Raw genomic sequence first — 24,067 nt, 5'->3', positions numbered from 1 at the left:
ATGTGATCAGTGATTGAGTCAGAGGGGGAACACAATCTCAAAAGGGGGACGCGGTGGATAAAAGCAGCGAAGGAGAGGAAACCTGTTTGCTCGTGCTGCTCCCGTCTCCTAGCAGCTGCACGGCTGCAGAAAAGAAAATGAAGGAAAGAAAAGAAAGAGCGAGGGGGTGAGAGAAAGAGAGACTGAAAGAAGGTGGAGTGACAGTGTGCTCAGCTGCACAACTCCCACTCTTTCCTTATACACTGAGAAACGGCTCTGGGCACAGCCAAAGAGAGGCTTGAGCCCTTCGCCCGGGAGTTAACATTCTGGTCGTGAGTCAGTGCACGACGGCTGACACACTGAAGTGGAGAGGAAGAGCAGCGTGGGAGCAGGCACGATGACATGGTCAATAAAAATAAGTTAAACATTCTTAGTGTCAATTGAAACGTACATTTATAAGAAGAAGAAAAAACACTGTTTGCCCTGTGACAGCTATGTTTGAATGTTTTGTGTTCAAGCCATTGGACGAAGGGACATCAGGTTGCTAAGTATTACTCAATTAATAATTAACGAATAATATACTAATCCCCAGTAATCTGAAAACCTCACGGACAAAGACACACCTTTGCCTTCATTTTTTCTCTCGTTTACACACGATTACTCATCCAGAACCTCATCCTGGGGACTCGCATTATGTAATACTGCAACAGGAGTCCCATCGAACTATAGCAGCAGGACATGCTCCCTCTAGTGGTCGGCTAGAGAACTGCATCACTAACGACAATGGAGCCGTTCATAAATCCATCCATGAGCCACGGTAAATATATAAATGTACAGTGGAGGAAACGCAGTAACACATAATATATGAAGAACCAAATATTTTTGCATTTGTATTTTGCATTCTTCAACATTGTATATACACTGTATAAAGGAGCTTTCTTTTTACAGTACTCTAAATCAGTCTGACTCGATTAATCACCGACTGTTTTGTGCAACACAGATAGTTTAATTAAGTTACGACCACCCAACCGTACACACCATTCATGAACTCACCACCTCACTAATGCTGTTGGCACCTCATTATTTTTATAGAGAAACTCCCAACATTTTGGGGAATGCTCTCTTATTTGCTCTATTACCCAAGGGTGGAAGCTATAAATATGTCATCCATGTGGGTTTAATACACACAAAATGTTGCGAGTGTTACTTTAAAAACATAAAAGAAAAACCTGTCCAAGCAAAGGATTAGCCAGGTCTTATTTGCACAATTTAAAATCAGTCGGGGAATGGAGTGAGCGAGGTTTGTAAAAACGTGACTTGCCCCAAGTGCCTGTCGTTGGCTTGTGTACATGTCCATTAACATGGCAGACTGTTTAAAAAGAGTTTGTCAGAATGATTTGCAAGTAAAAAAATGCTAAAACTTGAATCAGAAAAGCACTCATCAAATAAGCTTGCGGCTTCAAAGCGAACACGGACAACAGTGCCTGTGCACAACGAGCACTTACAGCTAAATGCAGGCAGCTGTGATTGTGGTAAAAGACAACTTTTCTCAAAGTGAAAGAGTGAAGAGTTGACAAGAGAACATTAGATCACAAGTGCACCCAAACTTGACCCCGGGGCTGTGACAAAAGAGCTTTGTCTTGAGAAGCAGGAGACTCTAACACAATGAGAGAATTGACGGTGGCGCGTCCCCTGTGGAGGGGCAACAGCAGCACCCTCAAAACGGTGATGCAATGAGCGTATTCATAAATCAATGTTGTAGCTCCTATCGCCGTTTTCAGAATAAAACTGAACGATTAGATTTGTCAGAAGGCGATCAACACAATGACATCAATAATATTTCCCGCAAGGCAAGAGGTCTGACTTATTGTTTTTCCAGGGGCTTCGACTGGAGATTGTAAAATACTATCGAGCTGTTCAAAGTTGTTTGGTGGATAAATATTGAACTACTTTGTGGAGATCACATAACCACAATCTGAGTGGTCGAACAGACTAAATCAACAGATAAAGTGTATTCTTATCCTGAAGAGGACAACAAGTGTCAACAAACGGTGATTTATGAAGAAATCAGACAGCACGAGCGGTACAAGCCTGCGGCTCTCTCCGCCCTCCTTTTGATTTATGCCTACTGCTATTTCTTTGATGTACCGAGACCGGCTAGCCCAGTCTGGACTAAAAATCATCCCACATTGTCCCCCCCCCCAATTCTGGCTTGCTGCCTATAAGCCCCTTAATAAGCCAGGATTCCTTAATATTCTCTGGCTGACTTGGTCAGAAGCAGCAACGCTCCAGACGAGAGGGTCTTCGAAAGCGTTTTAGTTTCATGACTGCTTACATGAAGTTTAAATTTGGACAATGACCAAAACTCTGCGTGCGCTTTCATCCCTGTTGTTGCAGAAATCCCAAAGTGAGTAACAGAAACAGTTCAGATTTGAGACACACCAACATCAAGAAAAAGAACGTTGTTGTGACTTGTAACAGCCTGTTGGGCCTCGCTGGATGTGTGCAGATGTCCGTTCAGGGTTTTAATCGGATGAAAGCAACAGTTCAGGACTATAAACAAATTCAAGTGTCAATGTGCAGATGACACTTTGCTTTCTACTCACACCTACAGCTGGAAGATACGGTGTTATGACTTAATACTGTGTGTGATATGACACAATACATCTTTTTGGTTTATTTAGTGATCGACATGCTGCTGAGTGACTTCAAAAGGCTCCTTTACATTTCTAAGCTTGGCTGATTATCGTTGAGCAATCAATTATGAATGCCTCAACCTGTTTGGTCGCCATATCACATTATTAATGGGTTTCCTTCCTGTCTTCTCAAAACGACAAATAATCAAATGTCCCTCCATGTTGTGTTGTTGAAGACGGATATATGGGGCTTCCCCTTGTCTAATGAAAACAAAGAGATTACTTGTGCATACAACAGTTTGCTTCCTCAACATGCTCAAGATGAATCACAGTGGTGCTTTCCTGGATAAACTCTCGTGCAATTTGACTTCTCCGAAGAATATAGACGTCTAATAGAATTACTGACTTCCACATGAATGAATTCCAGAGACAGCAACCTCCTCACGGTAAACAAACGGCAACGGACGAAACACAAACAAGCTGCTGGGATATCGCTTCTCGGTGATCCCTCTGGGATGGGACAGGCGGTGACACAGGCGCCTCAATCAAAGAGCGGTCCTATCAGGGGCTTCTGAATGAAAGACGCTCCAGTCGGAGAAGCCTGAATGAGTACGCGACATCTTTTGCTTCATTCATGAAGAATCCCACAAAGATTTTTCCGTTTTCTTCTTGGCAACCTGACAGGGCTGGAAATTCAATTCAGGCTTTCAAATGACTCACAAATTCTTGCTTGATCAAATCCAGAGTCGACGTGTGATGGTTTGGCATCAGCGGTGCGACAGTCAACACAGAGACACTCATCAAAACACGCCACCATCATATTTCCGTCGGATGTCAATTGCTTACGATAATGAGAAACGGTCCCGACAAATGCTGTTATTTCTATAAAATAATCGATATTCAAGTATATGTATTTGATTTCAAAACCTTATGGGCACCATGTTTTTGTTTACCCATATCCACAAACTGTCAACTGTAGGACCCCTTTACAAACTGTGTGGAACACGACTGCTAGTCGCCACAAGAGGAAAGAGAATCAAACGAGCCAGTCAAATGTCGGCTCTCTCTTTCTGACGGCCTGTTTATGTTGAGGGAGAAAAGCAGCAAGGGCAACGCGGTGAAAACAATACGAAGAGGTGGGTCAGTGCAGCACAGAAACAGGTGGTGTTGACCAAACCTTTCACGCTTTCACAAAGGTCAGTGACACACACGCGCTACATTGTTCTCAATTCATAAGGAAGCGAAAAGAGTGAAAAGCGTGGATTCAGAGTCATCAGAAGTCACAGGCAAAGCGCTGAATCAGCATTAAAGGGCGGGCATGGAGAGGGACAGTCGTGTTGTTCTGCTTACCTCTGTGGCCGTGATCTTCCTCCTGGAAAAAAACAAACACAGAAAGACTCGAGTGACTTTGTTGTTCACGGTCACAGAATTTAGGCACCAGTCGTTCTATTGACTCAGCGTAATCTCACGTGATAAGCGAACAATACTCAGGGTTATGAAACTCACGGAAGCGTCTTTCGGGTTTAACAGCAAATACAAATCCCCCATATTTACCGGGAAGCAGTGCATGGTGGACTCCGGTGGGTACACGATGAAGTGCCGCAGGGTGAAGCCAAACCCATGGGAAGTACGCCGCAAGCGCACGGTTTTAGGCCGCGGCCACGAGAACGGCTCCTCTTCTGTCGGGTATTGCGCGCCGGGAGATTCGGCCGAGCTTCTCCACTCTGGGGATTCATTCTGCACAGAGAGAAACGTGGAGAGAGCGAATGTAAATGGGTGGTTCTACTTTCTCTTTTTAATTCTACGAAATCTCAAAATCAAAAGTGTAAATGCTGGAATAGCCCAGGACAATGTCGCCAAAGCAACACCATGACAAACTGAACACAGAGTGTCATTCCTTTTGTTAACGTTGGACGTGGTTCAGAGAACGGGCTTTTGAAAGCACCGCACTCTGTCCAGTGAAGTCACCGTATCCCCTCTTCACAGCTGGAGAGGAGAGCATGTCAGGCTCCAGGGCTTTGGACACCCCTGTGTTGTTTACCGTCTATTTATAGCCTCACACCTTTGTGGAATCATGTGTGCAGCAACCCCCGCCCCGCCCACTCAGGTCTCCCCCAGATCATATTCTCTGTTCCAGTAAGATGAAGGAACACCTCTGGTCAAATAGTGTCGTATTTCCACATTTAGAAAGTATTTTTTTCCTCACCCAGTCTCAAACAAACCCCCCCCACTGACTTTGCCCCCGCAATGTGAGGAATTTGATGAGCTTGCATTCACACACCATCTCTGGCTGAGCAGCGATGTTGAGCAAAATGTCAGAAAAGAAAATCTGAGCGAATTACTTGAATGTTAACATAGCTAATGCTGCAATCGGCAACACATTTGCAGGACGTTAATGTTCCCGTACGTTTTGATTAAGAGTGAAATGAAGTAATCGAAGCCGCTGTCCCCTTCAATCCACCAGTTGCAGAGCCAAACCACAGGAAGAAAACAAACGAAAAACAACCTCCAGTTCAACTGCTCAAAGTATGTTCCAGGATGAACAGTCGGCCTCGCGCTCGACGTTTCATTCAAAGTAAATCGTGTCCTGGAGGTGTGTACCAACGCTGCGCTCAGCAACAAAGTGTGTTTCTTCTGAAAGAGTCGGGGACAAACCACTCGGATCAAAGCATGGTTTGAGTGGCACCCGGAGCGGTTTAACACACAAGGAGTTCAAAAGTACAAGCTGGAGAGAGTCAGGACTCATGACACGACTGCGGCTGGCTGGGGAACACTGCAGGTGCAGCTGACACCCGTGTGTTTTAATGAAACTAGCAAAACAGGTTTCGCTGTGCGTAACCACGCGTCGACGCTGTGGTCCGTGTCTGTGCACGGCGGCGGCCGTTACGCCATCGGAAAACACTCAAATCCAATCCGCATGCAGAGAATACGCAGAGTTGATGCCAATTGAGCGACTGGATGTTTGAAATGTCGGCACTGACCCCCCTCGTGTTTCCAGGACAAGCCAATCCCAGTCAACTGGATGTGATTTAGCAGCCAGTGCACTGGGCACTTTACCAACCCTGTGATCTTTAGCTGTGGAGGACTGAAGGGGGCGTGGGCCTCCTGACACGCACATGCCAGGCATAGTTATCATCGCCACTCGCATCGTTGAGACTGTTGCGACATTACAGGCTCGCGGTTTACCCCATTATCAAACATTATTAAAACAATAGCAATGAGGATGACGTGAACCCGATGGACCGGATGAACGAGACAAGAGGTTAAAAAGGAAGTCAACAGAGCGGAAACAATTAAGAGATTAATTATAGAAAAAAAGGGGCCGCAAAGAAAAGGCCCGCGAAAGAGAAACCAGACATCAAAACACGCGCCTCTTCTCTCCTGCCCTCAGACGACTGCCGTTCACCCGTTTATGAAATCACCAGAACACTCGACTGATATGTGCGCTGGGGGAGGCAGCTGGGAGAGATGTCCGCAGGCAGCTGGTCTTCTGTTTCTTCAAACTCGAGCGGAGGCCAGGTCCGTGTCTCAGGCTTCAACTACGCGTCGCGCCTTCGATCAAAAACCATCTCTCTGTCCGGAGGAGCGTTTGAGCAGCTTCAGGAATAATCTCTGATCACACTCGCGGGCCTGAAAACGGACATCACGTGACCGTCCACATCACTCGGCCTCCACATGTTGGTTTAAGGGCTGATAACACCGCTGGAGACGGGAATGATCGCAACGCCCTCAGATGTTAGCTCGCTGCCTCCGCATGTAGGCTGTGGTAACATGAGACAATGCAGATTTAACAAACTAAGAACACATCTTTTCCGACTATATCTGGATTAAAACACAGATTAGCACTTCAGTGGCACTTAAATAGCTCTTATTGTGGTACTTTTGTCGTTCGACTATGCTGAGGAAATGTTACTTTCTGTATTCTTGTTGTTCTTAGTTTGTACTCTAGGTTGAATGCACTTATTGTAAGTCGCTTTGGATAAAAGCGTCTGCTAAATGACTAATATAATATAACTACACTGCATCTAAGAGGTGGAAGGAGTCACACGTGTCCTTACGTTTGTTTCACAGTGCAGTTACATGAATAAAGTCAGACCCATACACTTGCATTTACATTTAGCAGGGTTCTTACACACTTTGACCAATGGATTTCCAGGACTTTTCCATGACTTTAAACCAGATTACCATGACCCAACTGAAATCTCGGTATAAACATGAACAATTTAGAAAATGTTGCATATTGAGAGCGTACGCCGGCTTATATTTTGAGCATCTTTCCTTAAAAAAACATATTAGTTATTTCAAACTCGGCGTAAATGAACATGTGATGATAACAAATTTCCATGACTTTTCCAAAACTTTTAGGATTTAAGTTTTTTCCATGACTTTTCCAGGCCTGGAAATGACCATTTTAAAACTCCATGCCTTTTCCAGGTTTTCCATGACCGTACGAACCCTGATTTAGATTTCACAGAGCTCTATTAAGCAAGGCATCTCTTAAATATGATCCATATGCATTGACATGACACAATTGTTGATCGCTCTTCAAGGTATGTTCCTGTTTGACAGAATGGTTAACTGTGTGTGACGGTGAATTAAGAGGCATGCCGGAGCACAAGTGGTCCTTTTCTGAGCTTTTAAAGCAACTCCATCAGTCGTATCCCTACCACAGAGAATGAAGGGCAGGCAAACCAATACCACCCACTAACATCACACATTTCAGGGGGGAAACTGTACATGCACAGCTGTTTACACACCACACATGTAGTTATCTAGAGGCTAGGTACACACTGAGAAATAACTGGAACCTACACCGTGTTCATTTTAACAAATATTAAGAAACCACAGTGCACGGCCCGTGTGTTTAAAACCCCCTGCTGACATCACCTGATGAAACATGTTGAGCAACACATGACATCAGCTCTAAATACACCAGACAAGGACACAGTCTTAAAATGTGAAGAAACCTAGTTCTCTGTCGACTGCTAAATTCCACACCGCATCCCATTCAAAGCAAGCAGGTAACTGTGAAGAGCCTGAGATAATAATACGGAGGGCCACCGGTGAGGCCGGGGCGATCATGAAGTGCAAGACAGGGGGAGGAGCCTCATTACTCAGCCCATGTGACCACGTGGCGTGCGTTGTAATGCGCCAATTAAATGACCTTCGATCCCTTTTTTATTTTATTTTGCTGCTTGCATCTGCTGCATGACAGTGTTACGTTGGCAGTGTTGGCACACGCACACACACAAACACACACAAACACACACACAAACACAGTCGTCTGAAGTGAAGAAAACACAAAGCGTGCAATTTGTCACAGCTGCAAGTCCAAAATAAGCCTTAGAGACAAAAACATGAAAACATTTGGAAATAGAACGGGCACTCGGTAGAGCGCATACCTTCGCATATCACAAGATTGGGCATTGAATTATGAACATTTTGGCATTAGTTGCATGCCAATTGGATATAAATTGACAGTGCTATGGTAAAAAGAAGATTTTGACCGTTTCATGACCTTGACCTTTGACCCGATCGATCCCAAAATCTAATCAAATGGTCCCCGGATAATAACCAATCATCCCACCAAATGTCATGCGATTCGGTTTAATACTTTTTGACTTTTGCGAATAACACGCACGCACGCACACAAATACACGGCGATCAAAACATTACCTTCCGCATTTTCAATGCGAAGGTAACAAATAACTTAATTAGACACTTCTTGTGTTGTAAATCCTTCTCTGTGTCATCGCAGTGACCACCGGCTCGTCTGCTGACGGTCCTGGGTCTCAGAACCAAGCTTAAAGCTAACTTAACGAAGGTCGCGTTGACAATACGATGTGTTCGAGCTCTGTTCAGTAGAAATTAGTTTTGGGCGAAGGCAAATTCTAACGCTTTCATGACGGTTCCAAAGCAAGCCATGAATTTGAATGAAGTGACAGAGTTGGGTAATAACCAGTACTCCCACTAAAACTGATTCCTAATTTGTGTTTCAAACATGTCAACACAGGCTGCAGACCTCAATAAATCCACAGCGAGTGAGCCGGTGGTGAAACGGACCGTTGTCGATCCCCCGTCGCGGTTCAGCGTGAATGTGAACTGCGGATGAATTGAACAGTTTGACGGTAACCATCACAACGACTGCCCTCAAGAGAAGGATCATCAACAACAACACAAGCCCATGTGAAGGAATACATGAGGGCCTTGCGGAGTCCTAGAGGGCAGAATAAAATAAACACGTCAGCAACGATGAAAACTCAGAGAGAAGGAGCGCTGCCGCGATATGGAGGACTCAAAATGACTTAAGTATAAATAAATAAATAAATAAATGCATGAATAAATACAAGAATAAATGAATAAATGCTTAAATAAATGTATAAATAAATAAATAAATACAAGAATAAATGTATAAATACAGAAATAAATACAGCAATTAATATATATAAGTTATAACTCAACAGGACATCATTAAATAAATGTATTTCTACATTTCTGTATTTCTTCATTTATTTATATCTCTATTTATGTGTCCACACGTATTTCTTCATTTATTTATGTGTGACATTTACGTGTCCGTATATTCAAATGAGCTGGGCGGTCCGAACCTCATTGTTGAACAGGATTGGTCAAGTCAGGGAGCAAGACAGAAGCAATCGATCCCTAGCACTTGGATCTGTAGACGAACAGCGTTTATTATGCATTCTTGTCTGTACATTCTAAATACTACTGTTGAGTCACGGAATGTAATTTAAGGATGTTTTCAGCCGAGAAGTTAGTTGTTTAAGCATCAAATCTGTGGTCGGTTTATCGAGATTCAGTCTAATAAGGATATGCGACGGAGATTTGAGGTCCTGCTCGCGGGACCTCTGAGCTCCGGGCGCTCAGCGCGCTGTGTGGCCGCCGAGATCAGGCGGCCGCCGAGAGCAGCCTGATCTCGGCAGGACTTTTTGAAATGCTCCGCTGGCTCTGACGTCTCCGTAGCGGCTAAACATGAGATATAATTAGGTTTTTGAGGATCTAAAGAGCACAACGAGTTTATTATTTACTAAAAGATAACGTTACGTCAATTTGACTGAGGGTTAAGATTCATAACTTCATATTGTAGCGACCCTGGGTCAGGAAAGCTACGAGACGTTGTATATTTATTATCGTTTATTCGTAGCCTACGCCAAACAACAGTGAACACCGCAACACATTCTACTCCACTGTAAATTATTTTACAGTGAATAATTTGAGTAAATTCATGCGCAAGAACAGTTGATGTGGTGACGTCACAAGACCAGAAAGACCGTCCTGCGTCCTCGAGAGTCTGGACTCCCAAAACCAGACTCCAAAGACCAGACTCCAAAAGAACACGAGTCTGTACTCAGTGTTCTTGGAATTGATAAACGGCTGAAGTCAAAAAGCTGTCGAGGCTAACTTCTGCTAACGGTGAGCTGAGCGAGTCAACTTCAGCTTCATGTGCCAGGCAGAAGTAGTAGAGCACAACACACCAGGTGCATCACACTCCTGTGACCAATCATGCTTTAGACAGAGGTTCGGACCGCCCCAGCTCATTTGAATATACGGACACGTAAATGTCACACATAAATAAATGAAGAATTAAGAATATACGTGTGGACACATAATAGAGAAATAAATAAATGAAGAAATACAGAAATGCAGAAATATATTTATTTAATGATGTCTTGTTGATTTATAACTTATATTTATTCATTCCTGTATTTATTTATTTATTTATACATTTATTTATTTATTTATACATTTATTTAAGCATTTATTTATTCATTTATACATTTATTTAAGCATTTATTTATTTATTCTTGTATTTATTCATGCATTCATTTATTTATTTATTTATACTTAAGTCATTTTAAGTCCTCCATACCGCGAGAGGTAAACCGTCTGCCGTGAGACGGGGCTGCTCACAAACTCTCCCGCTTGAATGATATGTATTTCCGGAGAATTGAGCGGTTGATCCAACAAAAAAAGACAGCGGTGTGCCGCGCCCTTTTGTTTACGCGTCTCGGTCGATTCAGCGTTGGAGTTACAAGGTGAGCTATTTTAAAAAGACAGAAAACATCACTGGCTTTTCCCTGGGAGACGACATGGGTGTGTTTACTGTCCAGAAACTGTGGAAGGAGGAAACGCTGAATCACAAAGTTCATCTCTAAGGTTTTCCCTTGAGACATCAGAGATAATAAGACAACAGGAAGTAACAGGCTTCTTCTATCCAATTGAAGGTCAATTTTCTGTTCCGATTGTCATCAGTGCAACGTCTGCACGGAGCGCTCTGTGAACAGGCAGCCGGCCTCGATGAGATAAACACTGAGCTTTAATGAGGCCAAGATTGTGGGGAGGTGGGGGTCTGTTTGTCAATATCCCCCCGCGGTGCTAAATGTGGATCATGCTTCGTCATCCGAAACGGTCATTCATTTCACTCCATTCTCATTCCTGTCGTTCTACTGGAGCTGAGCAAGCTGAAGTGCAGAGGTATTGTGAATCGCGAAGATAAACGTCTCCTCATCAAGGAGGCTCAAATGAATCCTTTATTTGTTTGATGCAATGAAGCGAACAGCAAATGTCTGTTATTTTGATTCAGCTGCATTGTTTGAATTCAGCTGATAAAGGAGGAAACAAACTTCAGCGTAGAGGAAAAATCTAATTTCCAGGATAAGCAAAATACTAGAAAATTGACTGATTATGACAAAACTAGTGACTAATGAAGTGTTATGAGGAAGCGTTGTCTTAAAAGCATTAAAGTAGCTACCAATGGAGGACAACTCGAAAAAGCATTTTTCGTTTTTCAGGAAAATAGATGAAACACTTTTTAATAATACAACTTTACTGTCCTGTATCACAGAAAATAATGTTTTGTGATATATACAAACAATTGTGTAGAGGCTTAAACCCACTATGAGTCATATTTTAAGATCTCAGATCCATTTATTTCAAGTTATTCTTGCTCTGCTTCACCACATTTGAGACAAACTCATCCACTGCCTTTCTCTCCGTAAAAACAAAAAGACACACATATTTATCATCAGCATCTTCTCCCAATCTTGAGCTACTGAGAACATGGAGTTGTTTTTTTGCACGGTCAAATTTAAAAGAAAAAAAGTGATTATATAAAACATCCACTTCATAATATTCTGAAGTCATTAAATCCACAATGTGATCATTTCCAGACAACACCAGGACCGGAGACTCCAGGGGGTTTCCGGCTCAGAATTAGCACATGAATCGGTTTGTGAGGTAGCTTTATTAGACGCTGCTAAAAGAAGGACGTTCACAGACTGCACTGTCCTGAGCTTTTTCCTCACACTGTAACACTGCTAGAAACACTGCGTAATAAAACATGTATTATGCAACATGTGTTGTTTCTGAGAATATGAGGACATGTTTCTACATCGGAATTGTTAAGTGCTATTTTATTAATTTATTAAACACATCTCTAAGTTAAGAGTCTGTATCTGGATGGTTGCGAAAGCACATTGTCCAGTAAAAAAGACACAAGTTGTCTCTGCAGTGTGACTCCTGAATGAGCGCTGTGTTGTTGGTTTTCCCCTATAAAAATGTTTTTTTTTAATTCTAAAATTATGTTCTTAAGACTTCCCAAATATTTTTATGTGAACAAAAACTATTTGTTTTGATTGATTCGATATATTTTATCATTTTCTCTCCTGTGCTCCTCCATCTCAGATCAAATTCAAAACATCTAAGTGACAACATAAGGAGCTTTAGACCCCTTGTTTACAGACGACTCACATAGAGGCAGGGAGACATGAGTAAAGAGACGAATATTAGATTAAAGCCAATGTAGGGAATTAAAGAAAACTACGGGGTCTATGAATAGCTGGCCGTCCATTTCAAAGGGTACAGGGTTGCTACCTCGTTTACTATGAGGTTCTTCATTCAGGCGACAAGCCTTCAGAGCAGATGGTGGACTGTCTGGTATCACATGGGGTCACAGCTTAAACTCCTGAAAGACGGATTTTGTATAAACTGTTTTAATGCCATTGTCTCCTCCCACTTCCACCGTGCAGTGATGACTTTTTAATCTAAATAAATGTTGTTTTGCAATGGAAAAATGTGTTTTGATCTCCACACGAAAACCACAATCCGATGGCTATAACTATCAAAAAGAACCAAAATAATGAAGCACTGGTGAGAGGAGCAAAACAATTCAGCAGTTCTTAGAAACTGGGCCAAAAAGGCCAAACACACTACTCCCCATGGACCCACTAACACCAAATTAAGACCGGGAAACCAGAGTCAGTTTCCCCCAAAATTCACATTCACGATCACCATTTGAAAACATTGTAATTCATCATTGTCTCAACAAGGCAGAGGTTTGAGTCGTGGTCGTTGTTTACCTCACAGAAGGAAGATCTTGACTGTTGCCTCTCATCGTCCTCGCAAGAATGAACCCAACGTGATGCCATCATTCAACTTCGCTTAAAATCCTGTTATCCGTGAAAGCCCATATCGGAAAAGGTCGTAGCTCCAGCAGGATGAAAGAAAATATGCTCCACTCGGCCCAAGTTACTCCTCCATACTTCCTTGATTTCTTAGTCCATCTGTTGTCAAGAGAGGGGAGAGAGATATATGTTATTACAGCATCTACAAACATATTGTAACACGAAGATCTGACACCGTTCAGCTCATCTGTAAAACAACATGCAGCTTACCCGAGTTGTTCCCACATACCAGCTGCTCACCCGTGCTTCATTTTGGGAGATCAACAGGTCTTTATAACTTTCTACCTGTTTGTGGCATGACGAAGCCCGAGACTCAGAAGCTATAAACATGTAACGCTATATAACGACACGTGAGCACGCGTTAGTACACACTCACAAGGTGTCCACGCTAAATGTACAAGTTAAAATGAGCATAACTCTATTGTGCACGCGGTAAATACGATGTCGTGACCAGGCATTACGCACGCGAGCAGAGCACAACAACGTGGGTCAACACCAGCAGCTCCGAGATGGAATAATGAGCGGCCAGCAACAAGTGGACGTCGGTCCGTCACATTTAAAAACATCGGTAAAAAAACGCGTACAAACGGGATTATAACGCAGAAGACACATGACTTGTGTTTACTGTTTGTTATACAAGTATGACGTATATAAAAACCTTTAAATGATTGCGGGACGGTTCTTTTGAATTCCTCTCGTCGGAGCTCGAGCGCAGCGTCGAGCTGTTGTTCTCGAACAAAAGCCGCTTTTCCTTGTGTACTTCTATTAAAACACCACCGCCGTAAACAAGTTTAAATGACAAATACAGCGCGCGGTAGTCGCTCTCCGCGCGATCGGTGCTGTGAACGCAACGCGGAGAGCCCGCAAAGTGTAAACTAACAGCCGAACCAGCCGAGACAACAGGCTGCCGCCGCGGCGGTTAGCATCCGAGCTAACGGCTGGAGTTTAGACAAAGTTACCTGGGGAGCTGAGAGTCGTCCTCGCGGACGGACAACGGCAGCGGAGGTCGTCCACAAACGCGAGAAGACGGAGTAAAATCATAGCGCGGGGGCTCCCAGGCGGCCAGGCGTTGCCATGATTTAATATAGTACGACCGTCTTCCCGGTGGTTATTACAAACCCACTCAGGGGAGGCGCATGGTGCAGTTTCATGGCTGGATTATTTTTTTGGGTTCCAGCTTTCCCGACTCTCCAGGAGTCCACCTTCGGTCAACAGGACACTCTCAGCCAATCACAGGCGGCGTTGTGTTTAACCTGGCCAATCAGGTGCGAGTTTACAAAAAGGAACGCTGCACTTGTAAAAAAAAAAGAGAAAAAAAAGTGGTGCTATTTAACCATTTCAACTGGAGTTCAACGAGTTAGGAGCAAACATGCACGGTCTCTACGCGTATGTATGTGTGTGTGTGTGTGTGTGTGTGTGTGTGTGTGTGTGTGTATGCGCGCGTGCGTGTACAAGTAGAAGAAACACAGACACACTCTCCAATCCACATGTTGACAAATCAGGCTTCTCACCCTCGTAGACCATTTGGTTTCATATAAACAACAGGGTATGCACGCGGAGTCACATGTCCTGGTTCACAGTGAGGTCGAGCGGGGCTGGCATGTGGATGGCACTGGATCTGGAGAGGGAGTTCACACATAGGCGAGCCACCACACGGCATATGAGCTTTGCTCTCATCGCCAAAGCAGATACACAACACACATTCAATACTCAACACTGTCAACACGAAATCATGAGCAGATTGTGGCTGCAGAGCAAAAAAACCACAAAGCTCAGATTCTCAGGGGCCTGACACATGTTCCTTTTATTCCTCTGCGCCATAAGGGACCACCTGTTCTTTGGGACCGGCAGCTTTTGTTACAGAGGTCAGTTTCGAGAGGAGACTTTGCCAAAGATGTCCTGCCCTGACAGTTCTACCTTCAGCAGCTACAAGAATGTTAGTCCGACTCCACACGGGGCCTGGACATCTCCCCCAAAATACATCCACAAAACATGTTATTGTTGGATTTATGTTTGATCCTCTACCTCTCCTGTCTCATTTCTTATCTGTTTCATTGTCTGGTTTTTATGAAGTCTAGTGTGCGGAGAAAAAAAAAGTTGGAAATAAACCAAGTAGCCTACTTAACAATCGACTCTAAGATTTTGAGATAGTTGTGTATTTAATTGTGCCACTTTAAAGCCTACTTCACTACATGCCAGAGGACTTTCCCCCGATAAAAGTAGTTAAGATTTGCTCCACTATATCTACAACTGTAAAATGGAAATAATATTCCAATACTGTCATCTTTAGGGGGCAATTTTCTGCCGACCTAATTTATGTTCATTTAAGCACATCGGTTCCTGTAATATTTATGTACTTTCACTCAGATTTTAATTACATGACTTTTACATATAATGAAGTATTTCTCCAGATTTTAATTACATGACTTTTACATATAATGGAGTATTTCTAGAGCGTGTCATTGATACTTTTACAAGTAAAGAATATGATGACTTCCTCCACTATCTACATCCTATGATGGTAATAATTTAATGTCATTATATTGTCATGAATGCGTGCGAGCTAAATTGAGTTAGAAGGTCATAAAGTCAAATCTCTGTAAGTACTAAGGGAGAAAAAACGCTTTTGTTTTTATGGCACTTTGTGTTCCCTGCTTCAACACTGGGAGTCATATGTCAGGTGTATACAAAGAGCACAGCAGCTCAAGGCTACGGACTCTTTGTTCCTTTTACTCGTTCATTTGCAGTTTTTCTATTTCTCTTTCATCAAAGAATGGTAGCCCAACGGTTCAGGAAGCATTTTCATCCAGTCCTAAAACTAGAAATATACAAACACGCACCAGTCAACAAAAGGTTTCGGAGTATTAAGAAATCAAGGAGTCCTTTAAGGAGACACTTTTCTGCAATATTTTTAGAATTGTATAGAAAGACACGATTTAAACACACCACTCAACATGATCCAATGAGTCAGAGCCTTTGTACGTCAGCCTAAGACAAACATGTGAGGTAAACGTGGTTTTATCTCATGAGCTCAACCAAGACACCACTTCAACAACATTTGAAAATGCATTTTGTTAGTCAACAAAACAGCGTGAAAAGAATGCAGCGATGAAGACATACAATGGCTAAAAAATACTGTGTTCAATTATAAAAAAATATATCTCACTACACCTCAAATACTGACTAAACAAAAAGAGGTAGTTAGTTTACACACTACTTTGTTTTTCTCGTAGCATTAAAAGTAGACTGCAAGAGAACTACTGAAACACCAAAAAGGCAAAGTACAGGTGAAGAACATGTTCAATTCTATCACCAATTGTCTAATAAAACAACTCCCTTTAATTTTTCCTTTGTTACCTTGTCACACACGGATCACATTCATGAAATAGTCATTATTATCACGTTCTTTACATCGCATACAAGAAGTAAAAGTATATGAGTGTTAGAGTCAAAGTATGAAAGACACACCGTAGCAGTACTCCAGCTGTAAACATTTCCCATATGAATAACTTCTGCAAACATCGAGGATGAAGTTACGACTCTACAAATCACAGTGAGGCATGTACTTGCTTTTTTGAGATGACCAGTTAAATGTCAGTGTCTGTTGTTAAAACGCTTCGTGGAAGGAATGTTATAATAAAACGGGGCATGCTCGAGATCAAATGTCACGGCGGCAGCTGGAAGTGAGCGGCAATGCTCAGGCTTTCTGTTGGATGGCATTCGCCTCCTTCTGCAGTTCTTCTTTTTCAATCTTGTACTTCATCTTCCCTTTTTCGTTGATCACACAGATGTGCTAAAAAAAAAAAAAGGAAAAAAAGGTAGAAAGAGCAGTCAATACACAAATATCTTTATTTGATGAGGCTCAGCTTTAAGAGAAAGGCATTAAAGACCTGAACAGTCGACTTTACCGACTTACATCCAAGTCTCTAAAATACTCATTGTAGTCCAAAGCATATCCAACCACAAACTGATCGGGTATCTCAAAGCCGACGTCTGAAATCAAAAGACAAAGTGGAACGTCAAATGCAAATATTTCCACGGTCCACTGACTCACTGACTAGCGAGCAGCCTCAATTGTTTTAAGTGAGCATGAACCACTGACTCATGAGCTCATAAAAAGGGTTGGTCAGGTACATACAGTCAGGAAGGCACGCTGCGTTGTGTGGCACTCTCTTCACCAGCAATCTGGGGGAAATAAAAGCACACAACATCACACGATATCTCTCTCTACCTGTCGCTGAGGACAGGTTTTGAGTTAGACAGCGGCAATACCTGAAACCTGTGTCACTTAATCTTTGTCTCTCTCTTTACCAATGTGTCTCGACTTGAAAGGCGGTGAAATAAGTGATCAACAAAGCGTTCCGGTTGACTGGTGAGTTCCTTACAGACAGAACTTACCCCGCGACTTTGATCATTTTGGGCTGGAAGGCTTCGACGTGCTTCAGGAGCTTCTCCATCGTCTTCCCGGTGCCGACGATAGCCTGTAGAAAAGGAAGCGTTAAACAAACTCCATAGCGAAAGCAGGAGGGTGTCAATACAGAAAAACTGATTAATTATAAGGAAAAATAAGAAGTTGGTCACACTGTACTTGTATGACATAACTGGTTATGAGCATTTCTCTCGAAATGACTTGACTTCCACTGGGGAAAAAACATGCAATACGCGTGGTTTTACACAAAACCGCCGCTAACCATCCTGCATGGTCGTATGAGAAAAAGCTGCTCACAATAAACCTCAAAAGAAACCGTATCCTGATTTTGAGTTATTTCCCTTTCAACTGCAGACACGTGGGATACTTTCACTGAAAGTAAAACGCTGACTCAAGACATTTCTATAAAGTAGATGAACAAACATTTAGTATCTAAAATACTTAAACCAGATTATATCTTTTGGCCACTTGGAGGCAGTGCAACACGCTGTAAACACAACATATTAACGCCTTTTTAAGTTCATTTGTCCGACGTGTTAGCAGACTGTGAGCAACGTGGGAGCATGTATTTAAAGTCGCGTCTGTCAACTGATGATTGATTGAACTGATGATATTCATCCGCTTTAAGCACTATTATTATTTGTGATTGTTGCTGAGCAGGTAGTGAACAGTGGGCTTTGTTAGAAATATTTAGCCTGAGGCCAAAAACAATGCAGATGAGAGCGGTGAGCAACACAATCGTACATTTTTGCACAGTAAAAAATCCTAAACAAAAAATGGCAAAATGCTCCGTAGAGCCGAGGGGTGATAGTTCTCTGTGGGTTTATCGTTATGAGAAGAAATAAAAAACCTCTCACGTTAGACGTCTCCATTACACCCATAGATCACGAGTGTCATGTCTAAAAGACACGCGCTGAATAAAGAATCACATTGAAAATACCACAATAAATACACTTACTGTGTCTGTCTGAGCACTGCCTGAATGTTTAATTATACAATATCTGCACACCAATAAGTAACCATGGCTGTACGGTCACATTGATTTATTTCCTGTAAATGTCATTCCCTCCCATGTGCACCTTTCCCCCCAATACAGGTCGGCAAGAGACAGTTTATGACCATGGTGGGAAGGATAATAAATAAAAAAACAGCTCTTATCCACAAATATAGGTCAGCCAATTAAAAAATGTCCCTCATGTTGAAAATGAACCTGGAAACGCCTCCTCTTGACCCGGATAGACGACCACGCCGAGAAGTATAATAGGCCCACGTTTGATGAAGAGGGAAAACAGAGAAGCAAAAAAAACCTGGTTAACTCACCTCCACAATCAGTACGTTCTTAAGGGAGCGCGGCGGCATGAGAAGAGAGAGGGAGAGAGGCAGAACAATTACTCTTGGTTCAGGACAGAAAGGCACACACACACCAATGCAAAGACATCAGTCGCACAGCAGGGACATGAACGCAGCAGAAAGATGACGGCCTCCTCCACTTTGGAAATCTCGGTCCCTGCAGGCCTCCTTTGAATGTCACACTGAAATAGCTGAGATTCTGCAAATGTTTGCCTAATCAACTGGAGACAACTGGGCACTATTTATAATAGGAGTCACAGTCCAACAGTTCAACGCCGCTCGGTCACGGTGAATAAAAAAAGAAAAAAGAACTTGAACCGCCACGTTACTGTGTGCCGTTTTCAAACAAAAGGATTCAGCCGAGCATGGAGTCATGCTTCGTCAAGGCCTCTTTCCTATCTATTTAGTGTGCAGTAAACCCCGGAGAAAGATAAGAAGAACAAGCTATATATAAAAAAAAGGGAAAGCTACCGTCAGAGACACTGTCGGGAAGGAGAGGCGGAACATGAAGTATGTAATATGTTCCTTGTCACACGATTAGTTCACTTCTTCCAGCCAAACATCGCGGCCCCGCGTCACAAACAGGTGACTCCATTGAGCCATACATCACAGGCAGCTCAGGGATTTCACAAGCACACTTGAAATACCGGGAGCAGAGCAGCGGGCCGTGACTCAAGCTTACTACCTCATATCCTATTCATGTTTCAGGCATGCCGCGCCTGGCTACGGGGCCTATTCGTGTGTGAGTGTCGGCGTGCGTGCGTTTTCAGCGAAGAGGCTGCGAGTGTTCACATCAGCTGATTTATTTTACTTTGGAATACTCTTGCCGACCGATAGCGGCTGTGGAAGAGGGTTGCACACGCGCACACGTAGATGCTGCGTGCGGAGGAAAAGATACGCGTGGCTGCGTGTGTGTGTGTCTGTGTGTATGTGTGTGTGTGTGTGTGAGTGCACGCTCTACAAACTAGCTGCAGATGTGCTCCCTCACAGACAAGAGGTTGCATCATATTTTAATGTCTACATCGGATGAAGAAACACCTGGACAGGAAGATACAAATCATATCTCATGTTGGATCAGGTGCACCATAAAATAATGAAATCAATTGATTCAAGATAGTTTTTTATGTGCAAATGAAGGAAAAATAGAATTGACAACTCTTAGGAGACTTGATTCATCTTTCTTTTTTTCACATTTCATGCCAAAAGGTGAAACGTTCTTCAGATCCAGCGACTTCAATCAAAGCCTTTGCTGTTTTTCAGGTTTTTTTGGGGGGGTCACCTAATTGAGTGTCTTTGTGTTTTGCACTGTTAAAATCAAAATTAGGTAGTAATGCCGACAACAAAAAAGATTAGACACAAGACCCAAAAGTAACGAACGTTTCTTGAGTCAGAATGTGTTTTTTATTATTATAATTATTTCCCTTTCAATTAATCTCGTGACCTCCCCACATATGTTTGGAATCAGGTTGGAAATAGCACCTCTAGTAAATATTAAATAGTATACATTATCAGGAGTTAAGTCAGCAGACACACACACACACACGTTCCTGATCTGCTGCGACAGCAACTATATCCTCCTAAAATAGAGCAGGCCCTTAAATAATTACATTACAAAAGTTCTATCTGATCCCTGCCGGGTCTGTCAGAAAGCTGCCATCTTTGATCTCCTTATAGAGGCACAGCGGCATTTCCTCCAGATGGAGAGGGAGAAGGCAGATGAGAGGGAAGGCTGCCCTCTTGAGGCTGCAGCCTACCAATACCCACCGTCTGAATGCCACCGTTTCTTTTATCGAAAATGAGCTCCTGAGGAAGTTCCACTGGACTCGGAATCTGTTCTTCATCAAGAGTCCGTGGAGTAGAGAAGAAGAGGAGTATTACCTTTCCGGCTAAAAAAGACAAATCCTCTGCTCCGACGATGTGAAGATCCGCCGTGGACTGGTCATTCTGAGGAAATCAAAATACATCAAATCAAAATCGGTATCGCACGAGACCACATGAGCATTGAGCGGTGTGATCACCACACACTAAAAACAAACGAGGACTTAAAGGTCAAAGTGTATTTTCATAAAGTCGTCTGTGCACTGGTGTTCAGAGTCTGAGGTGTTCTTCTCCGGTGCCGGGTGGAGGCTCACCAGGTAGCTCTTGAGCCGGATGAAGTGGACCCTCATGGGGATGGTGCGGTTGGAGTTGCGGCTGAGGGCATTGATCCTGTCCACCAGGTCGACGCAGAACTGGTAGCCTCCTTTCAGCACACACAGCACCACGATGTCGTGGTCGCCCAGGTCGTCCATGATGTTTCGAGCCAGACGTTCGGTCCTGTGAAACAACGCCACGGGTGAACTTCTTCTTCTTCTTCATTTTCTTCTTCGGGCGCAGCAGAGACAAGTTGCGGCCTCGTCACTTACCTTCCAGGAGTGTCTGTCCAGCATTGTGATGGTGACACTCCTGATTGTTGTTGGCATGTGATCTAAAAACAACTTTTAACACATTTCATCGGAATTTGGTGGAAGGCTAGGCCAGAAACTAAAGAACAAGGGAACAGTTTTGGGTTATTCTCACTATCCTGAATGCAGGATGAGGCACTTTTAAGTACAATAATGACTTTAAAAAAGATATTGTGCTCATTACCAGGTTATGTACTTGTGGTATTTATTAAAACATGTTTACAAGATTTATTATGAAAATAAAATCCCTCATGTTCCCTACACTGCATATCTTTGAATATAACTGTATTCTCCGTCTGTCTTAAATGCTCAATTTCAGTGCGTTTTTAACGGATCTGCGTCGCTAGGCAATAGCTTGAGTCCATGTTAAATAACTGTCAGCTGATGTCATTCACATACATTACAACTATTACACATGGAGAGGGTTATGTTTTAAACTGTTATATTAAGTTGTGTCACAACTTATTGTATAGTTGTATCAGCCACACAGAAATCCTGAAGGCTCGTTTAAGGCTCGGTTTCTGAATAATGGCTTTGTGTTTCTCCTCGGACTGCTGGTTTGATAATTTCACAGTATTTAGATAGATAGATAGATAGATATATACTTTATTAACCCCCAAGGGGAAATTTGTCGTAGCAGTAGCAGCACCAATGAACTAAACACACGAGAATAAAAAATAAAATATAAAATATAAAAAACAGGGATGGAAGATATAGATGTAAACAAAGTAAAATATAAAATAAAATATATATGTATATATACAACATATATGCATACACAATACAATACTAATGACTAAAATTAAATTAAATATACAAATATTAAATATAGACAGTGTGCAAAATGCAAAGTATGTGTATGTGTGTAGTGTAAATAAATGAAATGTGTGAAGTGCAGATCAACATATAATATAATTTATATATATATATATATATATATAGGTCTAAGTGCTATATATATATATATATAGCACTTAGACCTGCTAAATATATTTTTTTAAGATACAGATCATACTTTTGACAATACGAGCTCTTTAACACAGTCTGGCAATATTTAACTTTCAATGGAATGATATAATAATACGATTATTTCATGTTATTAGTTTACATACTAATGTAGGCCTGATGCATGATTCTGATTTTACTACAAAGATATGTCAACTATTTTGATAATCGACTAATTGTTTTTAGACATTTCTGTATCAAAAACCTCTTGAATCTGAAAATGTTAAGTTGTTTTTGTCATCCATGATAGTAAATACATAATGAATGCATTGGGGGCTTTGAATGTTGATCAGACAAGCAAGACGTTAGATTGAGGAAATCTGACAAAATACAACAGATACAGCAGATGAATCGATGGCGGTAGCCCTAGTTCTGAATATTAATAACACATAAATGTCTTGCTCTAGTTTGACGTGTGATGCGTTTTGTCTCATGCTATTCATGACAGTATCATCACATGTTATTACTATGCCATTGTGATAAATTAGTATGAATATTTTCATATATATTTAAAGATTTTAAAGCCTTTAATAACAACAAGTATGCAATGATTGTCTATAACACTCAAATGCAAAGCATACAAAATGACATTAACTGCAGGGAATTGTGTGGCAAGGCACTCTCAGGATGTCGTATAATGGTCTGTTTAGTTGTTGTTGTTGTTGTTGTTGTTGTTTGCTTTGTGTATGTGTGTGTGTGGGGGGGGGGGCAGCGTTACAGTGATCCCTGTATAGATAAAACACCAACAAAACAACAGCTCAACACCACACCACGCCCCCCCCCCCAATCTCCCCATAACCCCCATGGATCTGTCAATGTGTGGTTTCCCCCCCCTCCTGGCCCCGCCTGCACACACACACACACACACACACACGCCGGGTGCCGTGCGGAGGGCGCCACGTGCACGCGGGTCCGGCTCGTACCTGTCTATGATCACGCCGTGCGGGATGAAGACACAATCCAGGTCTCCGGAGTAGTGCTCCGGGTAGCTGAAGAGGTCCAGACTGTAGCCCGGCCAGTCGTCTTTAATCTGTGGGGGGGGGTCAAAACACATCAACAAGTTGCATCAACACGTTGCAACTGATCTGTCGCCCGCCGGATGGCCTCGGGGATAACAACTACACGCACAAGGGGTCCCACTCTGTCGTGTGTGTTGTTTTCTCTCTTTTAATTACCACGATGCCGCCGCTTCTTCCCACGGATTGGACAGCAGCGTCTTCCATGTTGATTTCCGGCCAACTCCCAAACAAACACACAAGTAAACAAAAAATAAAAAGCTCGTGGAAGAGGTACGCGGCCGTGAAAGTGCTCAGGAGGAGTTGGCACCTCTGGGAGAGAGAGGCGGAGCTCCGTGGCGGAGGAATGTTCCCTGTAACGCCCCCCTGCAATACCCTCTGTCACCACCAGGGGCGCCATGACAGCGTTTACCACACGGAGGCTTCTCTGTGGTCTGTGAATGCAGGCCGGCGTGCACAGGGTGGGAACCGTGTTTTAGTAATGCTGCAACATAAGAATATCTAATTACAAGCAGGATTTAAAAGACAAGTATAAGTACAACCATCTGCTACAAGGGCAGACATAAATAGGAAATACATTTACTCAAAGATCCCTTCCTAATACTAGTATGTAAATGTTCTACTGCTTTACACTTCTACTTTACAACATTTCAGTGGCAAATCATTTTGACTTTGCTACATTTATTTTGGCAGCTTAAGTTACTTTGCAAATGAATTCTTCACA

The 24,067-nt window shown here is 42.6% G+C and overlaps 2 protein-coding genes across 9 annotated transcripts in view; both read right to left on the bottom strand.

The window, feature by feature from the left end:
* Positions 1–14,257, bottom strand: part of arhgap21b (Rho GTPase activating protein 21b) — a 34,978-nt gene extending 20,721 nt beyond the window's left edge. For all 8 annotated transcript variants that reach the window (XM_056420595.1, XM_056420597.1, XM_056420598.1 and 5 more), the window contains exons 1-4: positions 14,059–14,257; positions 12,995–13,198; positions 4,170–4,352; positions 3,966–3,987 (exon numbers count right to left, since the gene is read on the bottom strand). In XM_056420595.1, coding sequence (XP_056276570.1) covers positions 3,966–3,987; positions 4,170–4,352; positions 12,995–13,066 — 277 coding nt within the window. In that variant the 5' untranslated portion in view covers positions 13,067–13,198; positions 14,059–14,257. The remainder of the gene's footprint in view (positions 1–3,965; positions 3,988–4,169; positions 4,353–12,994; positions 13,199–14,058) is intronic.
* Positions 14,258–15,992: 1,735 nt separating this feature from the next.
* prtfdc1b (phosphoribosyl transferase domain containing 1b) lies at positions 15,993–23,647 on the bottom strand. The gene is made up of 9 exons (XM_056421783.1): positions 23,503–23,647; positions 23,251–23,357; positions 21,011–21,194; positions 20,757–20,822; positions 18,849–18,866; positions 17,498–17,580; positions 17,238–17,284; positions 17,016–17,092; positions 15,993–16,892 (listed from the first exon to the last, which is right to left on the bottom strand). The coding sequence occupies exons 1-9, from the start codon at positions 23,548–23,550 to the stop codon at positions 16,797–16,799; spliced, it is 726 nt and encodes a 241-aa protein (XP_056277758.1). The 5' UTR covers positions 23,551–23,647; the 3' UTR covers positions 15,993–16,796.
* Between the last annotated feature and the right edge of the window lie 420 nt (positions 23,648–24,067).

Source organism: Pseudoliparis swirei, chromosome 8 (genome assembly GCF_029220125.1).
Source record: "Pseudoliparis swirei isolate HS2019 ecotype Mariana Trench chromosome 8, NWPU_hadal_v1, whole genome shotgun sequence".
Taxonomy (NCBI): Eukaryota; Metazoa; Chordata; class Actinopteri; order Perciformes; family Liparidae; genus Pseudoliparis; species Pseudoliparis swirei.
This window is presented reverse-complemented; position numbering and strand designations above follow the sequence as displayed.

What these genes read in the sequence shown, in the direction of transcription:
- prtfdc1b (XM_056421783.1), bottom strand. Translation starts at nt 23,550, where the DNA reads ATGGAAGACGCTGCTGTCCAATCCGTGGGAAGAAGCGGCGGCATCGTG. An exon ending in AAAATGATCAAAGTCGCGGG is followed by an intron (nt 17,285 to 17,497) that starts GTAAGTTCTGTC and finishes TATTTCCCCCAG; the next exon opens with ATTGCTGGTGAAGAGAGTGC. An exon ending in CGCAGCGTGCCTTCCTGACT is followed by an intron (nt 17,093 to 17,237) that starts GTATGTACCTGA and finishes TTTTGATTTCAG; the next exon opens with ACGTCGGCTTTGAGATACCC.